We start from the raw sequence: 23,062 nt of genomic DNA, 5'->3' as shown, positions 1-23,062 counted from the left end.
AACACCTTTTTAATAAATTAATGGATTCAAGTTTATAATAGTTAAACATGATAATGTAACAAAAGTCAACATCTTCTGCTATTTCATACAAATACTATGCATTACAGTAAACCTATCTTTAGTTTACAAAAATGTGTTGAAAACTAACCACCTAAAAGTGAACATCAGTTGTTAACAGAGTTGTATTGCATGTATTCAAGAAGAACCTCACCATATTTTTATTTTTATTAACTAGTGTGACATTTGTTGGCAATTAATTTTTGATCTTAAATATGAATGGTATCTTAAAAATGGCTTCAATAAGACAAAACACCAAACAGCTACAGTACTCTTTGATAAGAAACAAAATATAAATTGGGCAGATCAGAGAACCCAAAATGTATTTATTCTACCCGTTTTTCTTTTAAGGTTGAGATATCCAGTATTATAGGTAGAAGAGTTTTTAATGCACAGTATGGCTACTGGGAGAAGTGTATTCCCTGCTGAGAAGTAATGCTGGTGAAACATACCTTCATCTGTTGTTAGTTAGGAAAGCAGATTTTGGCAGGTTGATTTGTTCAAGGAATCAAGTGTAGAATTGATATAGCACACGTGATAAGTTGTAGAACTCCCATCATTCCCTAAGATATTATAGCAGCTTCAGAGTTCAGCTGTTAGTGGACATACAATCACTATAAAATGCCACCATATTTATAATAGAAAAGTTCAATAAAATCAGAATAAACATGTTATTAAAGAATTGCTTCTACTTAGTATGCCATGTATTTCCTTGCATTCCTTACATGATGTAGTTGTGGACAACCATAAAGACACAATGTCAGTTATGTAATTAATAATAAAGCCAGTTACTTTATAGAAATTTGATGGAGATAAAGCTAGTTCCAGCAGCTTTGGATGGGTAAAATTTCATGGCACTGGTAAATAATGTCAAGAAATATGTGTATCACCCTTCTTTGAAAGGAGTGGAAAAATTGGTACCCATCAGCATATGGATAATTAGGAGCAGAGTTTACTTTGTTAACATGTCAACTTCCTTAATGGATGGAGACCCATACTAGGAAATCTTTTTTCCATATTAGTTGAAAACCCAAATTATCCCATTGTCAATTTACAGAGAAACATTTTATGATTTTAAAAGTATATTCTCAGAAACCCAATATAGATTATTGGTTAAAGAACAGAGTGTGGGACTTAAACTTTAAATATATTTGAAATTAACCAGTAAAAGTTACTCTGGTTAACTCATAAACATAGTAAGACAATTTATTTGCTTATTAAAAGGACTGGCTACAATATGTAATATTTTAATACTCATTTTAGATGATTTTTTTTACTTCCACCAGGATGATGTTACATACCTGAGTATTGTTTGCAATAGTAAACATATCCACAAAGGAGCATAAAATGATGTTATTAGAAGAACAGCTAATAGCTTAATTGAGTTATTCTCAATTAAGACAAGTAATAATAACAAGCCTGTCAAAATAACAAACAATAATTCATGTTCTTCACTAATGCAAGCCTTGGAAAGACTTGGTCTAAACACAGCTTCCAGTTCATTCCTTTCCATACATTTGAAAAGTTCTTAGAAAAATCTGAACCCAATTTCATTTAGATGCCAGTACTATTGTTAATCTCTACCCCAGTGAAATCATGTCAACAACAGAACACATTGAATAGAAGATATTTTTGCAACTGATTTTTTTGTAGTTCACACAGTATATATTGCTATTTAATGGCACAAAAATGTAACTTAATCTAAAACACTCATTGATTCAGCAAAAACCACAGTGAGCTGGATAAAGCATTTGGTTTCTTTGAATCTGGCTGCTGAGAAAGGCAATTACAACTGTCACTTCTCTTGGAGTTTCTAAATTGGAATTCTATTTAACAATACTTTACATCTGTTAGATAATCCACATTTTTAATTTCCAAATGACCTATTATTTGCCATGTTCTAAATTAACTTGTCCACAAGTTTATATGGATCTGTAATTTATCTGTTTTACCTGCATTCATCTTATAAGTTCAGATTTTAAATTATATGTGAAACAGGCACTATTATCTGAAAATTTCAGAATGATTTTTTTATATCTACAAATCAGATAAAAGCATGAGGCAATTGAAATAAAATGACTGCAATTTATCACCCAAAAGAATGCACTTATATTTGTAATAAAATATAAATTTGTTCATTGTAAATTGAAAAAAAAATGACATAGAAGGTACATTTTAGGAACATTTCTGCTAAATAGTAAGACTCTTAGACAAAATTCTTTGTACTGATAATTCTGTACCCTGTTTACACATAGTATTCACTAGTTCCTTGTATACCAACAAGAGTTGGAAGAGGCATACTCTAACCTATTCCAAGTCAGTAGCAAGGAACGCCGACCATTACTGTACTTCCACTGATGTTGATGAAGTTATGCAGGCTGTACTGAATTTATTCATTTTCTTTTAATGGCTGATATCCCTCGGGGATTTGTAAACAGCAGCACACAATACTGTAAACAGTTTAACTTCTGCTCAATTAGTCCAAGTCATTTGATTAGATTAAAATGAAGATTGCATTTGAGTTCTTCTCGAGTTCTTTCCATTTCATCAAGACACTTTTTCTTTTTTCTTACAAATTTTTCCATTACATGTAAAATCCTGAGCAGAACACCATGGGTTTGAATTAGTTCATTAATTGCAAACCAAAGACACCATCAAATGTCTGTTTATATAAGGGAAGTCAGTTATTGAAAAAGCTTCCAAAATAACAGAACTTTGGATTAAACCTATATTTTAGCATGATGGCCAGTTCTCGCTCCTGATGCTGAACTTGGCAGAGAAGCTGATGTTGCAGCATCTTCTGCTTCTTCTAGGACTTCCTGAAGCTCTTGACTTACACTAGACTGAAGGGCAGCAGGTGTAAGCCATTCTTTTGGTAGACAACTCTGGAGAAAAGGAATACAGGAACTGAAATAGGCAAGACGATTGACCCAGCGAGGAATCTCTCTTCCACAGAGAATCTAAAAGTAATTAACAAGTTAATCGTTTTTTAAATTGTATATGGGCTCCTATCTGAAATCAATAATTTCTCTCTCTCTCTCAATTGAAATATTGAAGTATACAGCACAAGGTAAATTTCTACTAATATTGCCTGCCAGACTGATAATTTAAGTTACAAATCTAATTTTCAGACAGAAGTAACTGACAATTCTGAAATTGTATGTGTACATCCATTCCCCCCCCAAAAAAACAAATTAGAACATAAGTACAATGAAATTTCATTTATATGTATTGAGGGTAATGTGTATCATGTCATAATAATACCCCAAATGCCATAAATAGTCACTTTAGTCACTTTAACACCACTTTAGAGATATCTGGATTACATTAGGTGTGCCAGACTTTATTTTAAAGTGATGCCTAAATGGAAATTTGGTCTACTGCATCCAAATATCTGGGAAATGGAGGTCCATTAATAAAAGTTTCAGTAATACTGATAAAAAATAGTACAATAAACATATAGGTCACCAAGCTGTTTTGTTTCCATTATTATTTTCTCCTTATGCATTATTTTCAATATATAGAACAAATCCCACACTGTCCTCAGTAGTGTCTGAGAAAGCAAACTGATTATGTGTTCATGAAATAATTCTTTAATAGCTTAACTGATCTCCTCTCTAGAGATGCAAATTGAATATTTTGTCATTGCCAAGTGCAAACTGGAAACAGAGATAACTTAAGGAGTCTATAAGATATGCAAAAGTTACTTTTTAAAATAATGGCATCTATACAAACTAAACTTGCCTCTGATAAAGATGAAGAAAAGTGATTGCAATTTTTGTGCATTAAATGATAAGCATTTCCCTTAAATTCTTTTCCAAGTTCTTCTATAATTTTTTCTATATCTTCTTCCATAAAGTCAGTACTTCCAAGAACAACAGCTTCTCTGAAATAAAAGACTGAAAATTAAAGGATTCTTGCAATTCAGACAAGTGTTGTTTTATTTACATTCTCTTTTGAGAACACATACACTTCTGGAAACCAGCCTTCATTTAAAACATACTAACTTTTTGAACTTCATGTTCAATGAACATTTTACAATATTGCTTTTTTACAAGTATGCTTTTATATATAGGCACATCAGCTTACTTGTGTAGGCATATTTTTTATCTATAACAATTATGGGAACAGCTTTTTACAGGACAGCACAACAAATAGTATTTTTCTGTTCTAAACAAGGATTAAAATTGGCTCCTTTCATTAACAGGAGATAGGCAGCTACTTTTGTGTTTGATCATAAATTTGAGAACACACTAATGAAAATTGCTTACTTGAATTTAAATGTTTCTCCTAATTCAGATGCATTGCCTGGTAAAATTTCAAATATTCCAGAAAAAGGATATGGATGACCACCATAAGCAAATTCTGAAAGACAAATTCAAGATATTATCCTTAGTTATTAATAATGGTTGACTTCCCTATACCAGTGGTGGTGAACCTTTTAGAGACCGAGTGCCCAAACTGCAACCCAAAACACATTTATTGCTGGGGGCCAGGTGGGCATGGCCCACTGGGTGGGTGTGGCTGTGGTGGTCATGAAAGATTGGGTGAATGTGGCCAAGGTGGGTATGGTCACCTCCATGTTGCTCGTGTGGAGGGACACCTGTGGGGGGGTGGGCAGGGTTGGGGGAGCTCCAGGAGGTCTCTGGCAGGTGGGGCGGTAGGCAGGAGACTCATCCTGTGGGGTGAGGCGAGGCATAGGTTCTCCACTACTGCCCTATACAAATAATTTTCCAGTCATGCTTAAAACTGATGTATTATCATATACAAAATCTAGACAAACATTAAGACTTGGTAGTCATAATATGCAAGATTTATATTTTAGTTGGGAATATTAGGTTGAAAGATAGTAGGGCAAATGCTACCGTATTTATACCAAGTAAATCTCCCTCCTCCGAGGGAGACTGTTGGTTAAGAAAGATGAACTATAAACAAACAAAGTATCTTTATGTATAAACTATAAATATAAAAATCAGAATTATTACAGTTTTGGCTGTCGTAAATGTGCCATGCTCCCCTGGTCACATGAACATATTTCAGATGCTTGATCACCTGTTCACATTTTGCTAAAGCACCCTGTATCATTTGATCGCCATTTACAATCTTCTCTTCTAGCCTCTCCAGAAAATCAGTGAGGAAGCAGATAAGGAAATTGTAAACAGATGTGATGTTGGATTTGTCTGTTCTGCTCCACTGGAGGAGAAAATGCTAGCAAAAATCAGCATTCTGAGCCTTCCAGAAATATGGAATTTGTTAAGTTTTCACCAGACTTGAGGTCCATTCCTATAATGTGTCAAGGGATTTCTCCTCTGAACACCATTGTTCTCATGATCATTCAGAAGGTCCCTTCTCCAAATTGGGCTAAAAATGACGGGAATGGGGCCTGTTTGCAGGATGAATTGAGGTGGCCTCAGCTCACTAGCTGCAAAACAATGGAAAGCAATAGCAATTATACTTATAAACCACTTCATAGTACTTTACATCATTCTCTAAGTGGTTTACAGAGACAGCATATTGCCCCCAACAATCTGGGTCCTCATTTTACCAACCTTAGAAGGATGGAAGGCTGAGTCAATCTTTACTCGGTCACAATCGAACTCTTGGCAGTGGACAGCGTTAGCCTGCAATACTGAAGTCTAACCACTGTGCCACCATGGCATTTTTTCCTCTTCCATGGAAAGGTAAGTCAACCTGAGCATAGTGGAGCATGGTGTGAGCCCAAGCCTTCCAGACAGGGTGGGGAAAAGCCCAGGTCTCTTGGGTGTGGTGGAAAACCTAGGTTCCCTCCCTGCCCCACCATGCCCAGGAGGCCCAAGTCTTCTCCTGGCACTTCGCTTAACAAATCTAACTGGGAGAGCTAGATTGTGATAGATTCAAATTTAAAAATTGATGTGCTGCGCCTTCAAATCTCCCCACCAACCACACACTAGAAGTTCCATTTTTATTATTCCTTTTAGTAAAAAAAATATAAGGCTAAAGAAAGGTACATACCTCTGCCATATATCTCAATTCCTGAGTGAAATACTCCAATTCCAAGGGAGGAAGTGTATTCATTCATCCAGTACTAGAAAAGAACATGGAAGATTTAGCTAAATGTAAATAATTTTTATTTACATCCCACATGCCAAGGAAATTATCTCTGAAGGGGTACACAATTTTAATTAATTTTCCTGAAATTTTCAAAACATTGTTTGTTGAGCATTAAGATAGTCATAGATAGAGCACGGTCTAATTTAACCAGGTACTAGGAAGCTTAATAATCCAAAGCTTCTTTATTTCCTATATCAGGCATGTCGAACTGCCAGCCCACAGGCCAGATCCATCACTCCGAAACCGTGCCTACCCCCCATTGCTGGCAATGGGGAAAAAGTCATGACGTCATGAGTTTGACATGCCTGTGCTGCATCATAAAACAATCAGACAACTAAATCCAAGCAACTTTTCTAACCCATTAAAAAAACATCTTTTACAACTACAGAAAAGGAACAGCTTTTACTGCACAAAACAGACCAAAACTGATTTGAATATGGATCTGAAAGTGGACTTAAAAATGCTGACTACAAGGCTAATATGGAAAAAGATGCCATATTGGAAATACAAATGAAACTCATGAATGAAGGCAAATGAAACTGGCTATTGTTTTAATAATGAAAGGTGACATACAAATAATAAATCAGAAAAATGACTTGGATAGCTTTCTTATCTTGGATGTACAAAATAGACATGTTAAGCCAGTGAAGGAGTTTCTGAGAGGAGACAGAGAAAACGATAAGATATCAACTTGTGGGCCATTATTTGAAAAGATTAAAAATCAAGTTTTAAAATAGTAAACAGAAGGAATATAAAGTGGATTTATTTGATCAAGATTAAAATATATGTTGTAGTTTCTGATAGCTCTTAACAGACATAATTCAATAATCAAATCTCATCAGAATTAATTTCTCTTAGTTTGTTGCAAAGTCCAAATGTTAACTTCATTAACTCATTGCTGTCTCTTATAATACAAGATATTTTTTCATTCCATACCTCACTCCATTTTCTATAAACTCATTTTTAAATCTTTTGCTCTCCTTATAAATAAGCACAGATCCAATAAAATTAAAAATTAACAATAAAAATTAACAAAAATACCTAATAACACAGAGCCTCTTTTTCCATTAGCTTACATTCCTTTCACCCCTCACATTCCTGTAATGTCTAACAATTAGACATTACAAAAAAAGAAAATAAAAGCTATTAAATAATACCAAAGCACCCCTTATTTAGATGTCAAAAACTAATCTATTTCCTCATTAGATATTTTCAAAAAAATACTATCCAAGTAACCATTCAACACCACAGAAATAACTCATTATTTAACCATATTCACATAAACTTTTTTCCTTTTCCTTCCCAAGCATCCCTAACACCCATAAATAAAATTCTATTTTCTTCTTTCTTTTCCTCTTTTCTTGGAATTCAAGTCAACTTGTAGTTTCCATAAAATAACACCAATGCATCTCTTATATTTCAATTTGAAAGGGTAAGCTAAAATATCTTTTCTAAACTTTGAATCTTTCTAAATTTGCATTTTTAAAATCTAGTGAAATCATCTTAATCGTCTCCATACTGACTTTCGGTTTCAGGGAAAAGTTAAAAAATTCAAGCACTTCACAGGCCATTTTGTTCTTTGGTAATCAACCTTCAAGGTTTTGTTTTACAACTGATAAGTAAACAAGACACCTTTCCCATCCAAGAGGTTCTTTCTGTTCATTCTTTCAAAAAGAAAAGTTTCAAAACAGGAAATCCCTTGTTCATTGTTGTTGTTGTTAGTTGCGAAGTCGTGTCCGACCCATCGCGACCCTATGGACAATGTTCCTCCAGGCTTTCCTGTCCTCTACCATCTTCTGGAGTCCATTTAAGCTCACGCCTACTGCTTCAGTGACTCCATCCAGCCACCTCATTCTCTGTCGTCCCCTTCTTCTCTTGCCCTCAACCTTTCCCAGCATTAGGCTCTTCTCCAGTGAGTCCTTCCTTCTCATTAGGTGGCCAAAGTATTTGAGTTTTAGCTTCAGGATCTGGCCTTCTAAAGAGCAGTCAGGGTTGATCTCCTCTAGGACTGACCGGTTTGATCGCCTTGCAGTCCAAGGAACTCGCAGGAGTCTTCTCCAGCACCATAGTTCAAAGGCTTCAATTCTTTGGCGCTCAGCCTTTCTTATGGTCCAACTTTCACTGCCATACATTGCAACTGGGAAGACCATAGCCTTGACTATACGCACTTTTGTTGACAGGGTGATGTCTCTGCTTTTTAGTGTGCTGTCTAGATTTGCCATGGCTTTCCTCCCGAGGAGCAAGCGTCTTTTAATTTCTTGACTACAGTCCCCATCTGCAGTGATCTTGGAGCCCAGGAAAATAAAATCTGTCACTACCTCCATTTCTTCCCCATCTATTTGCCAGGAATTGAGAGGGCCAGATGCCATGATCTTGGTTTTCTTAATGTTTAGTTTCAACCCAACTTTTGCACTATCCTTCTTCACCCGCAACAAGAGGCTCTTTAGTTCTTCTTCACTTTCTGCCATTAGAGTGGTATCATCTGCATATCTTAGGTTGTTGATGTTGCTTCCGGCAATCTTAATTCCAATTTTTGATTCATCTAGCCCTGCCTTTCTCATGATGTGCTCTGCATATAAGTTAGATAGGCAAGGCGACAGTATACAGCCTTGCCGGACTCCTTTCCCAATTTTGAACCAATCAGTGGTTCCGTGTCCAGTTCTCACTGTTGCTTCTTGGCCCGCATATAGGTTTCTCAAGAGACAAATAAGATGGTCTGGTATGCCCATCTCTTTAAGAACTTGCCACAGTTTGTTATGATCCACACAATCAAAGGCTTTAGCATAGTCAATGAAGCAGAAGTAGATGTTTTTCTGGAACTCTCTAGCTTTCTCCATGATCCAGCGTATGTTAGCAATTTGATCTCTAGTTCCTCTGCCTCTTCGAAATCCTGCCTGTACTTCTGGTAGTTCTCGATCCACATACTGCTGGAGTCTAGCTTGTAGAATTTTAAGCATAACTTTACTAGCATGAGAAATGAGTGCAATGGTGCGATAGTTTGAACATTCTTTGGCACTGCCTTTCTTTGGAATTGGAATGTAAACTGATCTTTTCCAATCCTGTGGCCACTGTTGAGTTTTCCAAATTTGCTGGCAAATTGAGTGTAGCACTTTTACTGCATCGTCTTTTAAGATTTTGAATAGCTCAGCTGGAATACTGTCACCTCCACTAGCTTTGTTGTTGCTCAGCTTTTCTAAGGCCCACTTCACTTCACATTCTAGGATGTCTGGCTCGAGGTCAGTGACCACCTCATTGTGATTATCAGGGATGTTAAGCTCATTCTTGTATAGTTCTTCTGTGTAATTTTGCCACCTCTTCTTAATCTCTTCTGCCTCTGTTAGGTCCCTGCCATTTTGGTCCTTTATCATGCCCATTTTTGCATGAAACGTTCCTTTCATCTCCAATTTTCTTGAAAAGATCTCTGGTCCTCCCTATTCTATTGTTTTCTTCTATTTCTTTGCATTGTTCATTTAAGAAGGCATTCTTATCTCTTCTAGCTATTCTTTGGAATTCTGCATTTAATTGGGCATATCTTTCTTTTTCTCCCTTGCCTTTCGCTTTCCTCCTTTCCTCAGCTATTTGCAAAGCTTCCTCAGACAGCCATTTTGCTTTCTTGCATTTCTTTTTCTTTGGGATGGTTTTGGTTGCTACCTGTTGTACAATGTCGTGAACCTCTGTCCATAGTTCTTCAGGCACTCTGTCTATCAGATCTAATTCCTTAAATCTATTTGTCACCTCTACTGTATATTGAACAGGGATATGATTTAATTCATACCTGACTGGCCTAGCGCTTTTCCCTACTTTCTTTAATTTAAGCCTAAACTTTGCAACAAGAAGCTCATGGTCTGAGCCACAGTCAGCTCCTGGTCTTGTTTTTACTGACTGTATAGAGCTTCTCCATCTTTGGCTGCAGAGCATATAGTCAATCTGATTTCTGTGTTGACCGTCTGGTGATGTCCATGTGTAGAGCCGTCTCTTGGGTTGTTGGAAAAGAGTGTTTGCTATGACCATCGTATTCTCTTGACAAAATTCTATCAGCCTGTGCCCTGCTTCATTTTGTACTCCAAGGCCAAACTTGCCTGTTATTCCAGTTATCTTTTGGCTTCCTACTTTGGCATTCCAATCCCCCATGATGATAAGGACATCATTTCTGGGTGTTAGTTCTATAAGGTGCTGTAGGGCTTCATAGAACCGGTCAATTTCATCCTCTTCAGCACCGGTGGTTGGGGCATAGACTTGGACTACTGTGATATTGAATGGTTTGCCTTGGATTCGAACTGAGATCATTCTGTCATTTTGAGGATTGTATCCCAGTATTGTTTTTCCTACTCTTTTATTGACTATGAAGGCTACTCCATTTCTTCTGAGGGATTCTTGCCCGCAGTAGTATACCTGATGGTCATCTGAATTAAATTCACCCATTCCTGTCCATTTTAGTTCGCTGATACCTAAGATGTCAATGTTTAGTCTTGTCATCTCTTGTTTGACCACGTCCAGCTTTCCTTGATTCATGGATCTTACATTCCAGGTTCCTATGAAGAAAAAATCTTTACAGCATTGGACTTTCCTTTCACCACCAGACATATCCACAGCTGAGCGTCCTTTCGGCTTTGGCCCAGTCGCTTCATTCTTTCTGGCGCTACTAGTACTAGCCCTCTGCTCTTCCCCAGTAGCATATTGGACGCCTTCCTCCCTTGTTCATAAATCCAACCAATCTGTGGCAAAATAGATTAAAAAAACAACAACGCCAGTCTGAAATTTCAGGCTGTAATCACGCAACGCGGATTCATTAAAGAGTAAGTTTTCAATTTTTAATCTTTCGAAAATAAAAAAAATTAATCTCAATATTTTTAATATTTTTAATTTCCAACTTTTTGCCAGTCAGTAAAAATTTCTAATGTTTTAAGTTAAATATGGCTCCAGAAATAAAGCTACTAAAGAGAAGTATTTATCTGTTCTAAAGAAAGTCTCTCTTTAGTCGCAAAGATGACTAAATCCCCACAGTGATTTAGAAATGAGGAAGGTCAGTTCTAGTGTCCATAAATTTGGTTATGTTGCAGCCGTGAACTCAAATGAAAATCCCCATCCTTCTGTCACTCAATTCACAAGCTGATTGAGGAAACCTGTTTCTGCAATTTACTCATGAGGAGTAACAGTCCAGAGGACAGATGGGTCAATTCTTGATTTCCTCCACTGATTGGAAAAAAAAAGAAATGGCTGTGCAGAGAATAAATAAAGCACCCTATGATCTCGTCTCCGAGGGCATGAGTGAAGGCTAATCCATCGTTTTTCTGCACCGCACTACCAGTATCAGAACCCAGTGGTTTTAAACTGCTTAGGCTTGGAGCACCTAGGTATTTGAGAACTGTAAGGATCTAAAACTTTTTACTTTTTAGGCAAACTAGGTGATACAGGTATGATGAAGTACATGCATACAACTAGATTTTGGGATATCCAGTAAGAATAATTGGCAATAGTTTTAGGACCCTTATCAATGAGTTTACAAAAAACTGTAACGGGTGCTCAGAAACCTATAAATTCAATGACCTATCTCTGGGAATTTCTTAAGTTTTCAGCAAAGAGCTTCCTCCAGAATTCATCTGGTTCCAAATGAAGTTTATTCTAAACTTCCCCCAAATGGTAGAAAAGTTTAAATTTAGTTTTCTGCAATCTTTTATTTCTCAAAAGCAGAGACTGGAAATACTTGTTAAATCTGTATGTCTTGTTGTTGGTGCCCTGTTTTTCTTTGTCTAGTCTGTGTTTCCACAGAAAGCACAGTGAAGCTCTGCATATGTGTTACCTCAGCAGGTAAGGTGATGAGCATGGTGACTGAAATCACAAGAGGCTGCTGAGAGTGCAATCCAATGACTTTTCTCTAGGAAACAGACCGTCCTTCTGAAATTTCAGGTGGAATATAATTGGCACAAATCAGAATGCAGCTGCATAAGCAATACAACTCACATTTTGGGTTAACAATGAAGGCAAGAGGCCTTAGGCATATTTAAGACCAGTAAAGGAACTATGGAATTAGACATTTACTGTTCAATATCTTACAGGGTTTACACATGGACAGGTTTAAACAAGTTGTTTGCAATGTCAATTCAAAATGATTATTAACATAAAATGAATTCTAGTAATTTTATTATATATCTTATAAATCTGCTCGATTAGAATGTTCAATAATTGTACAAAGGTTTGAAGTCACTGACATTAGCAAGAACATCTTATGTTAATGAGCTGAAATTAAAGATAGGTAAGATACAAAGATCCAGACATCTTGTTTTTGTTGGTTTTGCACTTCCCCATTTCACCCCCAAAACACTTTCTAGCTTGGTATTCATAAATCTCATCCTATTCCCAGAATTATTGCAGTTAATATTTTGTCAATATAGCTGCTGCAATCTTAGCATCAACATTTAACAGAGATATGAGGTAATAACTTGGGTGAGATCCTTATCACCCCTCAAAATTATAGTGATAAAGATCTTTATAATAGGAAGCTGGCAGAGCTTTATTTTCATAAATGCCTGAAATAACATCAGAAGTATAAAAGCTACTTTCTTGTTCACTATTTTACGCACTCTCATCCAGACACCTTTCCAGATTTCATTTTATCAACATCATCATAGATATGCTGTAATGTTGAGGATGTAGCCAGCTCTTCTGGCTCTATATCTAAAACTTCTGAAAGATTTATTATATTGGAATAAGTATCAATCTGACTAGTATAGGTACATGTGTAGAATATATAGTTTCATAGAATTCAAAGCACTGAAAATTAGTCTCATTATAGCTAGTGTAATATGTTCGTGAAAAATTTCTTACTACAATTGTTACTTTACCTTCTTGTGTTTCAAATAAACTAATATTCCCAGTGTTTCCCTCCTCATCTCCAATATGTTCATTTCATTTGTTTTAAATCATATTCAGGTCATATACTGTAATTCAAGTTTTCTATTTTGTGATTCAAAATATTTTTGATCCAGAAGCATAGTTATTCTTATTATAAATAAATGCTTTAAAGTTATCTCAGACTATCCCCGTATTATTTGAACCACAATTGATTTGGGAAAAAAAATCTCTCTCTCTTTTGTTGTTCCATAAACTGCAATTCTTCCAACAAAGAATTCATAGAATCATAGGGCTGGAAGGACCTTGGAGGTCTTCTAGTACAAGCCCCTGCCCAAGGCAGGACTTGTTATACCATACTGGAAAAATGGTTGTCCAATCCTTTCTTTTTTATTTATTTTTATTACAAATTTTATTATTTAAAACTTTGGACAAGATGTTAACGGTCTGACATTCCTTCTTGTCTTACATCATTTTTGTGTTTTATATACATTTTATATACATATCATTTATATACAATTATACAATATTCAATCTTATCGACCACCTTATTCTAGTAATATGTGAAATCAGCATCTTGTATCTCTCTATTGAGACCTTCCTTTCTGTTCCCACCATAGGTAAAACTTATTCCAAATTTTGTAATAATCTGACTGATCTTTATTTTTTATTTCCATAGTTAACTTGTCCATTTCTGCGCATGCCCATATTTTATTTATCACTTCACTCTCATCAGGTATTTCACTATCTTTCCATTTCTGGGCGAATGTCATTCTCGCTGCTGTGATGATATGTATCATTATATATAACTCTTCTTTGGTATGTTTCTCTGTTGTTATGCCAAGCAGGAAAAATTCTGATCTATAATATACTCTCTGTCCTGGTATTTCTTCTAGCCATGTCCATATCCTTTGCCAAAACTTTTCCATCTTATTACAGGACCACCAAACATGAAAATAAGTGCCTAATTCTTCGGAACATTTCCAACAACTAGGGGATATTGTTTTGTACATTTTGGCTAATCGTGCCGGAGGGAGATGCCACCGGTAAAACATCTTATATAAATTTTCTTTGTAAGCTGAGGCCAGCATTATCTTTTTATTTCTGTCCCAAAGAGTTTGCCATATATCAAGATCGATACCATGTCCCAAATTTTTAGCCCATATCAACATTGTTTCTTTGACTTGTTCGTCAAACTTTTTATACTCCAATAATAATCTATACAATTTCCTTATTTGTTTCTCATCTGGCCCCAATAAGATTTTATCCAATGCAGTTTCTTGTATATTTATCCCCCCCTCTTTCTTATCTTTCCCATATCGTGTTTGTATCTGTAAGTAAGCCCACCATTCCAATTTTATTCCTTGTTGTTCTAGTTCCTGTCTGGATTTCAATTCTCCCACATCATTTCATAATATCTTTATACGTAGTGCTATTCTCCAAGTTGAACAAATTTGGGTAAACTATCGCCTCTAGGGTGGACAGCCAGACTGGTACTTTAATGTAATTTTGTTTTCTAATTTTATTCCAAATTTTGAGTAGCACTTATCTAATCCGATGGTTTTGAAAATGTTGATATAGCCCTTGTTTCTCATTCCATAGGAATGCGTGCCAGCCTAATTGCAAATCACGGCCTTCTAAAATTAATAATCTTTTATTCTTTAAAATTATCCATTCTCTAATCCAGGTTAGCACCGCTGCGTGGTAATGTTTCCCAGTCCGGTAGTCAAAAAAACCCATTTTCTTTAGCATCCTGCAAGTGTTTCATTTTAATCCTCGTTTTTTCCCCTTGCCATATAAAATTTAGTGTCAGTTTGTTCAGGTTCCCGAAAAAATTTTGATCTAGTTGTATAGGAATATTTTGGAACAGGAATAGGATAATAAAAAACTCCCCAGAAGCCAAAGCTGAGATCTGGTTGTGTTGCAGTAGAAGGGAGAGCCTGCTTCTTAAACTGGGGGCATTCTATCTTCCTAAATATAAAAGAAATTGCAAAAGCAATTTAATTAAATGTTCAGCTTACTAGCTCTCTTCAAGCAAAGTCTACAAACTTTAATTCTACACCTGTCAGGGAAAGAGAAATAAATGGCATCTTAGCACATTGCCATCTTAGTGCTCAGGAACCATTTTAAAAGGAGAAGGGAACATTAAAGATATAATATCAAGAGTATATTCAACTAATAAATGGAAACATACACATAATTAAAATTAATTCTCGGATGTACCTCTTTTTATTCGTATAGGTTTTGAATGGGGAATAAATAGAGAATAAGAATTGTATCTATATGATTGGAAACATTTGTATGACCTTTCTTTCACTGTATAGTTCAAAATTATGACACTGCTAAACGAAGGCACTTATGACACCTGGCCGAAGTTCATTCGTTGAAGTGCCCCTGTGGTCATGTGATCAAAACTTGAGCACTTTGCAGTGCACCTGCCCTTATCACTGTGAGATGGCTGCAACTCACCACCACTGCTACTGTGAGCCAGGCGGCCTTGACTAGGTAGGCCCACTGGCATCTGGAAATTTAGTACATACCGGAAGGCCTCTGCCAGTTAGGTCCAGTGACACACACACCTTCTCCCTCTCCACCCACCACTTTGCTGGCTGGCTTCATGTTCCTGGCCAGCTTTGAGAAAGATTGTCTCTCTCTGGGTCTGAGGAAAATTGTCTTCACTAGCTTTCTAGCCAAGCCTTACATTGGCTAGGTATGCCTTTCAGGCAGCTGCAGAGAAAGGAAAAGCAAAGTAGACTCAGGCATGATGGGGCTAAGTGAAGGCCAGTGGGGGTAGACGGACAAGATCTGGCATCTTGGGATGCTGGGAGTGGGAGAAGGCCAGACTTCTTGAGATGGGAGGGGGGAAGGAAACCTGTGTGCTGCTGGGCTTAGCAAATGGAGGCCATCTGGCCCATGGCACTTTTCCACGCCAGTGGGTGCTGGGCCTAATTCTTCAGGAACTAGAATACCTGGGAATTTTAGCCGAAGTTTTTTCAGGATCTCTGCTGAATGGCTGGAATGATATGCAAGGAAGAATCTAGCTTCCAATTTAATCATGATTTTGAATTTTTAAAGGTTCCCAGAATTCCTCACGATGTGATCAGTTGAAGCTGTTTTCTTTTGTTCTAGGTACCAGGACTTAAGTCTTGAAAGAACTGGGCTTTTTGTTCCTTGAATTTGAAATCTGCATTGTTTTAAAATATGTAAAGTTATTTCCTTTAGTAGGACAGTTTAAGATTATCATACCTCTGAATGATCTGTTGTTTGATTGGTTTTTTCTAAACAGCCAGAGAGTTCTTTAAATATCCTTTTTCAAAATTTTATTCAAATGGGGAAATATTGTCAAGCCCCACTGTAGAATAATTTGTACAATGTTACTTTACTGTTTAAATTCCGGAAACCTTTAAGACATAAGCTGCGGTGACACCTTTGTAATCTTCAACCTTGATCTGAGCAAAATCCTTTATTTCCTCTTTGTTAGAAAATGGTATAGCCATTTAGTTACATTTGTAATGGCTGACAATTCATGAAGTTTTGATTATCCTCTTACTTCTGTGTGAGAAAATAATCTCTCACTGGCTTTTCTCTCACATCATATTTCCTTATATTCCACTATTATGGCCAAATCCAACATAACTAGAAGAGGTGTTATCCAGCAGTTTTCTTCTGTTACTCCTTTTGGTTATTTTGATTTGCAGAGCAATTTTGTTTACACACTCAACTTCCATCTAAATCTTTGCACCGCCCTTTGGGCCATCCTTTTGCAGAAATCTGCTGCTGAACTCTTTTCTATGATTCTTCACCTTCCATCATCACGAACTGCCAGTTCAGCCACCAATCGCTTCCAGATCTTTTTCCAGCACGGCGTCTCAAAGGGAGTCATATTTGTCTGGAGTTTCATTCCCTTCAGTCACAAAACAACTTACCCAATAACAACATCTGTTCAGATAGCAAACCAGATTTATGGTTTAGTCAGATCCCTGGACATTCCTGTGTGCCAGAGAGAACTAATGAGCTATCACTCATTGGTAAAAGTAGTTTGCCATGTCACTATACACTATACTATACAAGGCACAATGGTTTTTTACACCTGGAACTACCTGACAAAGAAGTTATAAACAAACAGAAACCATCTGTGTTCCTATAATTAGTTCTATCTACTAGTTTCCATGTCATGCTAAATTATTTTTTTCAATTTTAGTTCAATGAGTTTATGGGAACCCAATGCTGTCATGTATAACCTATGGCTTACAGGTCCTCATTATGGGTGAATTCAGCTTGTGTTTCCTCATTAAGCAAGCCACTGAGTCAGCTGCTTGCCTTGAGGAATTTTTCTCTTCCCAATGATAGCAGAATATGAGTAGTTCATCCTGGCACAATCTATTCGTGTTTCTCAACCACAGCAACTTTTAAGACATGTAGACATCAATCCCCAGGATTCCCCACTGGGAGTTTAAGTCCAGACATCTTAAGGTTGCTGAGGTTGAGAAATACTATCTATTCAATCATTTGTTTAAAGTATAAAACATTATGGTGTACACTGACATACTAACATTATACCAGCTATACTTCACTTCTAATCAAAAGTCATTTACCAGGGAACAGCGTTTATCTATACTGCATTAGCTACTACGAAATACACAAGATTTGGATATTTTTACATATTTTAAATATACATTCTTTATGAAAATGATTTGATTTTTGGTTATTAATGTATTTATAGGCTATTGTAGATAATACATGTTGTTGTAAATAGACATCTGAGTATTATATTGCCTTTTTTCCTTAAACACTCATGGTGATTGACATAGTAAGCTATATCTCATGTAAAATATGGTTTAAACAGATACATTTAGAAAAAGAATTGTCACTATATATACTAAGAGAATCCTTATACATCAGTTTGGTAACTACAAATATTTTTCTGCTTACTTTACCTGTTCTAGTTTCCAATGAAGAAACATCACTGAAGTTTGTGTTTGAAACAGTCCCTTTCAGATCTCCCATTATTGTAAGAAGTCAAATATTTAAAAGCACAATACTATATATTGAGGAACAATTAAAATAATAAATTACATTTGTAAGGAAATTGAAGAACTATCCATAAAGAATATTTATAGTGCAGAAAAAATATCTTTTTTCTTCCTCATGCTCTCCCCGTTCTCTGTTCTTTTTTTTTTGTGGCTGATGCAAAAAAACTGAAGCAGGATCACAAGTGGTTAGTATTTGGATGACAGCCTCTCAGATACCTCCAGAGCTTTTGGCTAGAATGGGAAGTAGAAAAACATTCTGGAAGGATACAGTGGCAAAACCCTTCTATACTGTTGCTAAGAAAACAACATGGATGTGCCTGTGTAATAACTGGGAGCTGAGCTTGACTCAAGGGAGATTACCTTCTCCTCAGAAAGGGACTTGTTTTTATTACACTTAAAGTACCATGTTATAAATAAATAATAAGCAATGTAAACATGTTCTTGGACTGTCAGTTCCCATCATCAGTCACTCTATAATAATGATGTGCGTATCTCAGGTTTCAAGATCAAAGAATCATCAGGCCAGAATAATCGCACAAGCAACTGTACTGTACTGTACCATACCATACCATACCATACACCACACTCACTACACTATACCATACCTTCACTACACTCTACACATATATTGGACTTTAAAGAATGTACTGTTTCAGCTCTAAATCACTCTACTATTGTGGATAATAATTACAAAAATGAGTAAAAACTATTTACAAAAATGAGTAAAAATTATTTACAAAGAATCCTCCAGGAATTATTAGATTATGTTGTGGACAGTAGCATTCTTATTTCTATGTGCAAACTCCCATGAGTTTTGAATGAGCAAATATGTAATATTATGTGCTAAATAATTTTGGTAAACTATGAAAATTATTGTCTTCCTTCCAACAGACCCTTGAGGAATTAAATTCCTTTTAGATGCATAGCTATAGATAAAACACTGCATACCACCATGCACATACCTAGTACGAACTATGTGGTTGTGCTTCTGCAAGAAAGATGCTATGGAAAGAGCTTCCATAAGATTCAAGCTGCAACTACATTTGTGCACTTTCACTCTAAAAATGTATGTAGATCATAAGGTTGATATTCATCACAAGTACATGATTACATAGTTGTAGCAACAAGGCTGTTTCAGCAAACAGGTACTGGTATTCATACGTTGTGATGCAGAACAGTATTGGAAAGTGGAATAAATAGGAAAATCTGAAACTGCTTCACCACCTAATTCAGCAAAAAGCAAAGAGAAAAAAAATCCTGGTGTCAACCTGACAATCTCATAAGTATTAAAGGGACAGAAAATTACTGGAAAAAATATGTAGGCATTATTATGTTTCACACTCTACACTTTTAACTAGTATACAGAAACTCTTTCTGCTCTGCTTTCAAAATTGTGTAATTTATGTCACAACAGTTTCTGACATAAAATACTGAAACCATGTCCACAATTATAATTAAGAAGAGGAAAAGGAGAATCCATATCCATAGTTAGCATCATAGTAGTGGGAATCTAATTCCAATACTTTATTCTCTATATCAAAGATATCTTGCAGATGGTTGACAATTATCATTGTGACAATCAAATATAGAAAGATGACTGTTGAACCTGATCTGCAATTATAACATTACATTTGGCTTTGCACACACACACAAAACCCACCATTACATTAGAAAGCCATGTCCACAGCAGCTAATATAGCTGCTTTAATTTGCAGAACAAAGAAAATCTTGAAATAGTCCACCAAGTCCATAAAATGCTAATTTGATCTGACAATAGCAAACTAGAATATAACCTAATTTTATTACAACCCATCTCTGACATTGATATTTTTGTCCAGTTAAGTCTGGTTTCCTTCTGTTTATCAGGTTGGATTAATTTGCAAGTTAACCAACTCAAATAAATAAACAGGATTTGTTTTTGTTTTTTGCTGAAATGCTGTACTACAAGTCTAGGATTTACAGCTGTTCCATTATTAACTTGCTATATGAAGCAGTTAAAAGATACCAACTGTCCCCACGCTCACAATGTTGCAATCTCTTGATAACACTGCTAGACTATTGCCAAAGACATAGAATATTGTATAAAGACCAGATGTACATCCTTGTCAAGAAAATGTGTTGCTATTATTTCCCACCATTTTTTATTTTAATAATTCGTTCTACTGTATATCACTGTTTATTAACCTTGACAACTTGCAGATGTGTGGACTTCAACTTTCATGCTGCCTGGGAAATTTCTTCAAGCTGTCAAAGTTAAGAAACACTTATGTAGACTACAATGTTTTTGCAAACATTTGCAGGAAAAAAAAATGCATACAAGTATAGGTAATCCTTGACTTATGACCATTTGTATAGTGACCATTCAAAGTTACAATGGCACTGAAAGCCATGATTTATGACCGTTTTCCACACTTACAACTGTTGCAGAATCCCCATGGTCACGTCATCAAAATTTACACATTTGTCAACTGGATGTACTTATGAGTTGCAGTGTTCTTGGGTCATGTGATCACCTTTTGCAACCTTCTGACAAACAAAGTCAATGGGTAAGTTAGATTCACTTAACAACTGTGTTATTAACTGCAGTGATTCACTTAACAACTATGGCAAGAAAGGTTGAAAAATGGGGCAAAACTCACTTAACTGTGCTTAGCAATGGAAATTTTGGACTCAATTGTAATTGTAAGTTGAGGACTACCTATATACATTCATTTAAATCTTCTGTAAATTCTGTATGAATAGAACACATTAGTAACTCAAAAGGTGATGTAACTTTTATTAAAAGTACCTTAGAAGCATCAAAGTACCAAACATTTTAAAATTTTACATGTCAAAATAAATGGATGTTTACATTTTTGTTCTTCATGATTTATTTAGAACTATTTCTAAATGCAAGATGCTATATTTTTTCATCTTGTTCTATATTTTGTACATTTATATTACTCCCTATTTTCCAAGGAATTCAAGGTGATGTATACTGTTTTATTCCCATCCTATTTTTTTATTCCCATCCTATATTATACCCATGACATTTTAACAACGGAAGATTTTCTACTCCTAGCTCAACACTCTGACCCATTTGTAATGGCTTCATGCTTGTTAAGATTGGTTTTGATATTTGCTAAAACCTTGACTTTTTTCAAGCCCTATAACTAACTACCTACCACAACAAAATGCAACCAAACAGGTCAGGTGAGCAGACATGCATTAAGGATGTGATAAAGATATATTATGCTAAGGAGCATGATGGTTATAGAAGCAAACTTGTAAACCTGCTAAGCTTGTAAGCCGCCCTGAGTCTTCGGAGAAGGGCGGGATATAAATGGAATTTAAAAAAAAAACTCCAAGCCCTTTTACACACAATTGCAGCTAGATTTATCATAGCTCAAAATCTATGTTCATTCCACCTTTTATTGCTTTATATTGGTTTTTCCTGTTGGAAAACAGTGTGCAACACTAAGAAAAAATAAATGAGATTGAGATAAGTAACCTCTGACTTACTTATGGTCCACCAAATAAATTGCAAAACTTTAGCCTTAAGTAGACAAGAGTAAAATATCTCACAAATTTTCCCTGCATATATATGAAGCTAGAACCCTAATTTAAAAACACTAAAGTCATGTTATTAGACAAGAACTGACCTGCTCAAAAAGATATTTTCCAGCACGAAATATCATTTAATCTTTTTTGTTACTCTCCATCTTTTGATTCTTTCCAAGGGCAAAAAAAGGAGTGTGTGTGGGGGGGGGGAAGAGAACCAAGCCTGTAACGTTGTGATCTTTAAGGGTTTCCCACTGTGAACAATTTAAGGACTATTGTCCCAGATAACTCATTATGAAAACAATTATTCTTTAGATATATTGGGGTGGGTGGGTTTAAACAGAAATTAATTTAGTAAACTGCACGTACTGGTTGAGCATCTGATTGAATCCAGCACCTGGTAGGAGAGAAGTGAAATCATACACACCTGTTGCTAGGACTTTCGCGCTCCTGTTAATCCCACCGAACCCATTACTCGTTTCCAAACTATTACAGCATCTTTCAGTCAGGTAACCATCGGAAAATTGAGGGTGGGTCGGCGGGTTGGGGGGGGAGGGAGGGGAGAGAAGCAGGGAGGATATCTGTCCTGCATTGGCAAGAACTTCTGAAAGCGGAAGAAGCTTTCTCCGGTCCTTAACTTGAACCTCGAGAAGCTAAGCCAGGGATCTTCAAACTTGGCCCTTTTATGACTTGTGGACTTCAACTCCCAGAATTCCTCAGTCAGGCACACTGGCTGAGGAATTCTGGGAGTTGAAGTCCACAAGTCATAAAAGGGCCAAGTTTGAAGACCCCTGAGCTAAGCCGAAATTCGCCCAGGCTTGGATGGAGGGTGGGAAGGAAGGAAACAGGAAAACGCAAGAGTCGCTGTTTCGGACAGCTAAGACAAAGCCAGCTGTCCCCGGCGGAAGGTTAAAAAGAAAGGAAGGAAAGAAGGAAGGAAGGGGAAAAGGCCAGGAAGACGCGACCGGGTAGACCTTAAGGTGGGAAGTGTCTACCTAGCCGCCGCTCAGGCGGAGGAGCCCTCGCCTGTCGCCCGGTCACTCACCATGTCGTAGACGTTGAGGACTACCAGCTGGTTCGCCATCCTTTCTCCTTTCAAACGGGGGGGGGGTCCCTCTCAAGCCGAGGACGGCGGCCGCCTCAGGGCGCTCGCGGGCGGAGGCCGCCTTCTCGCCCTGCCTCTTGCGGAGGAGTGTGAGGAGGTGGAAGAGGCCGCCAGCCGCATGGAGCCGCCTCAGTGCCGGGAAGGGGAAACCGGGCCTGCACTGCCGGGAATCGCCCTCGCGCCAAGCCAGGCAGAGATGGAGAAGCCAGTCTCGAGCGGGGCCCGGCCGGCACGACTCCGCCTCTCCGCTCGCCTCTGGGACTTGGCTGGTCCGACCCGACCGGCCTGTCTTCAGGCGAGAGATCGCGGCAATACCCGAGGGTTCGCTGCGTGTTCCCCTCAACCTCGGTCCCAGCGTTGCAAGAGAAGCTCTCGAGCCAGCCGCACC

At 37.0% G+C, this 23,062-nt stretch overlaps 1 protein-coding gene across 1 annotated transcript; it reads right to left on the bottom strand.

The window, feature by feature from the left end:
- DESI2 (desumoylating isopeptidase 2) lies at positions 1 to 23,062 on the bottom strand. The gene is made up of 5 exons (XM_083368735.1): positions 22,615 to 23,062; positions 6,049 to 6,121; positions 4,329 to 4,422; positions 3,802 to 3,943; positions 1 to 3,017 (listed from the first exon to the last, which is right to left on the bottom strand). The coding sequence occupies exons 1-5, from the start codon at positions 22,651 to 22,653 to the stop codon at positions 2,784 to 2,786; spliced, it is 582 nt and encodes a 193-aa protein (XP_083224861.1). The 5' UTR covers positions 22,654 to 23,062; the 3' UTR covers positions 1 to 2,783.

Source organism: Vipera ursinii, assembly GCF_947247035.1.
Source record: "Vipera ursinii genome assembly, chromosome: 1".
NCBI classification, from domain to species: domain Eukaryota; kingdom Metazoa; phylum Chordata; class Lepidosauria; order Squamata; family Viperidae; genus Vipera; species Vipera ursinii.
Note: the sequence above shows the minus strand (reverse complement) of the source record. Positions and strands in the feature narration are given on the sequence as shown.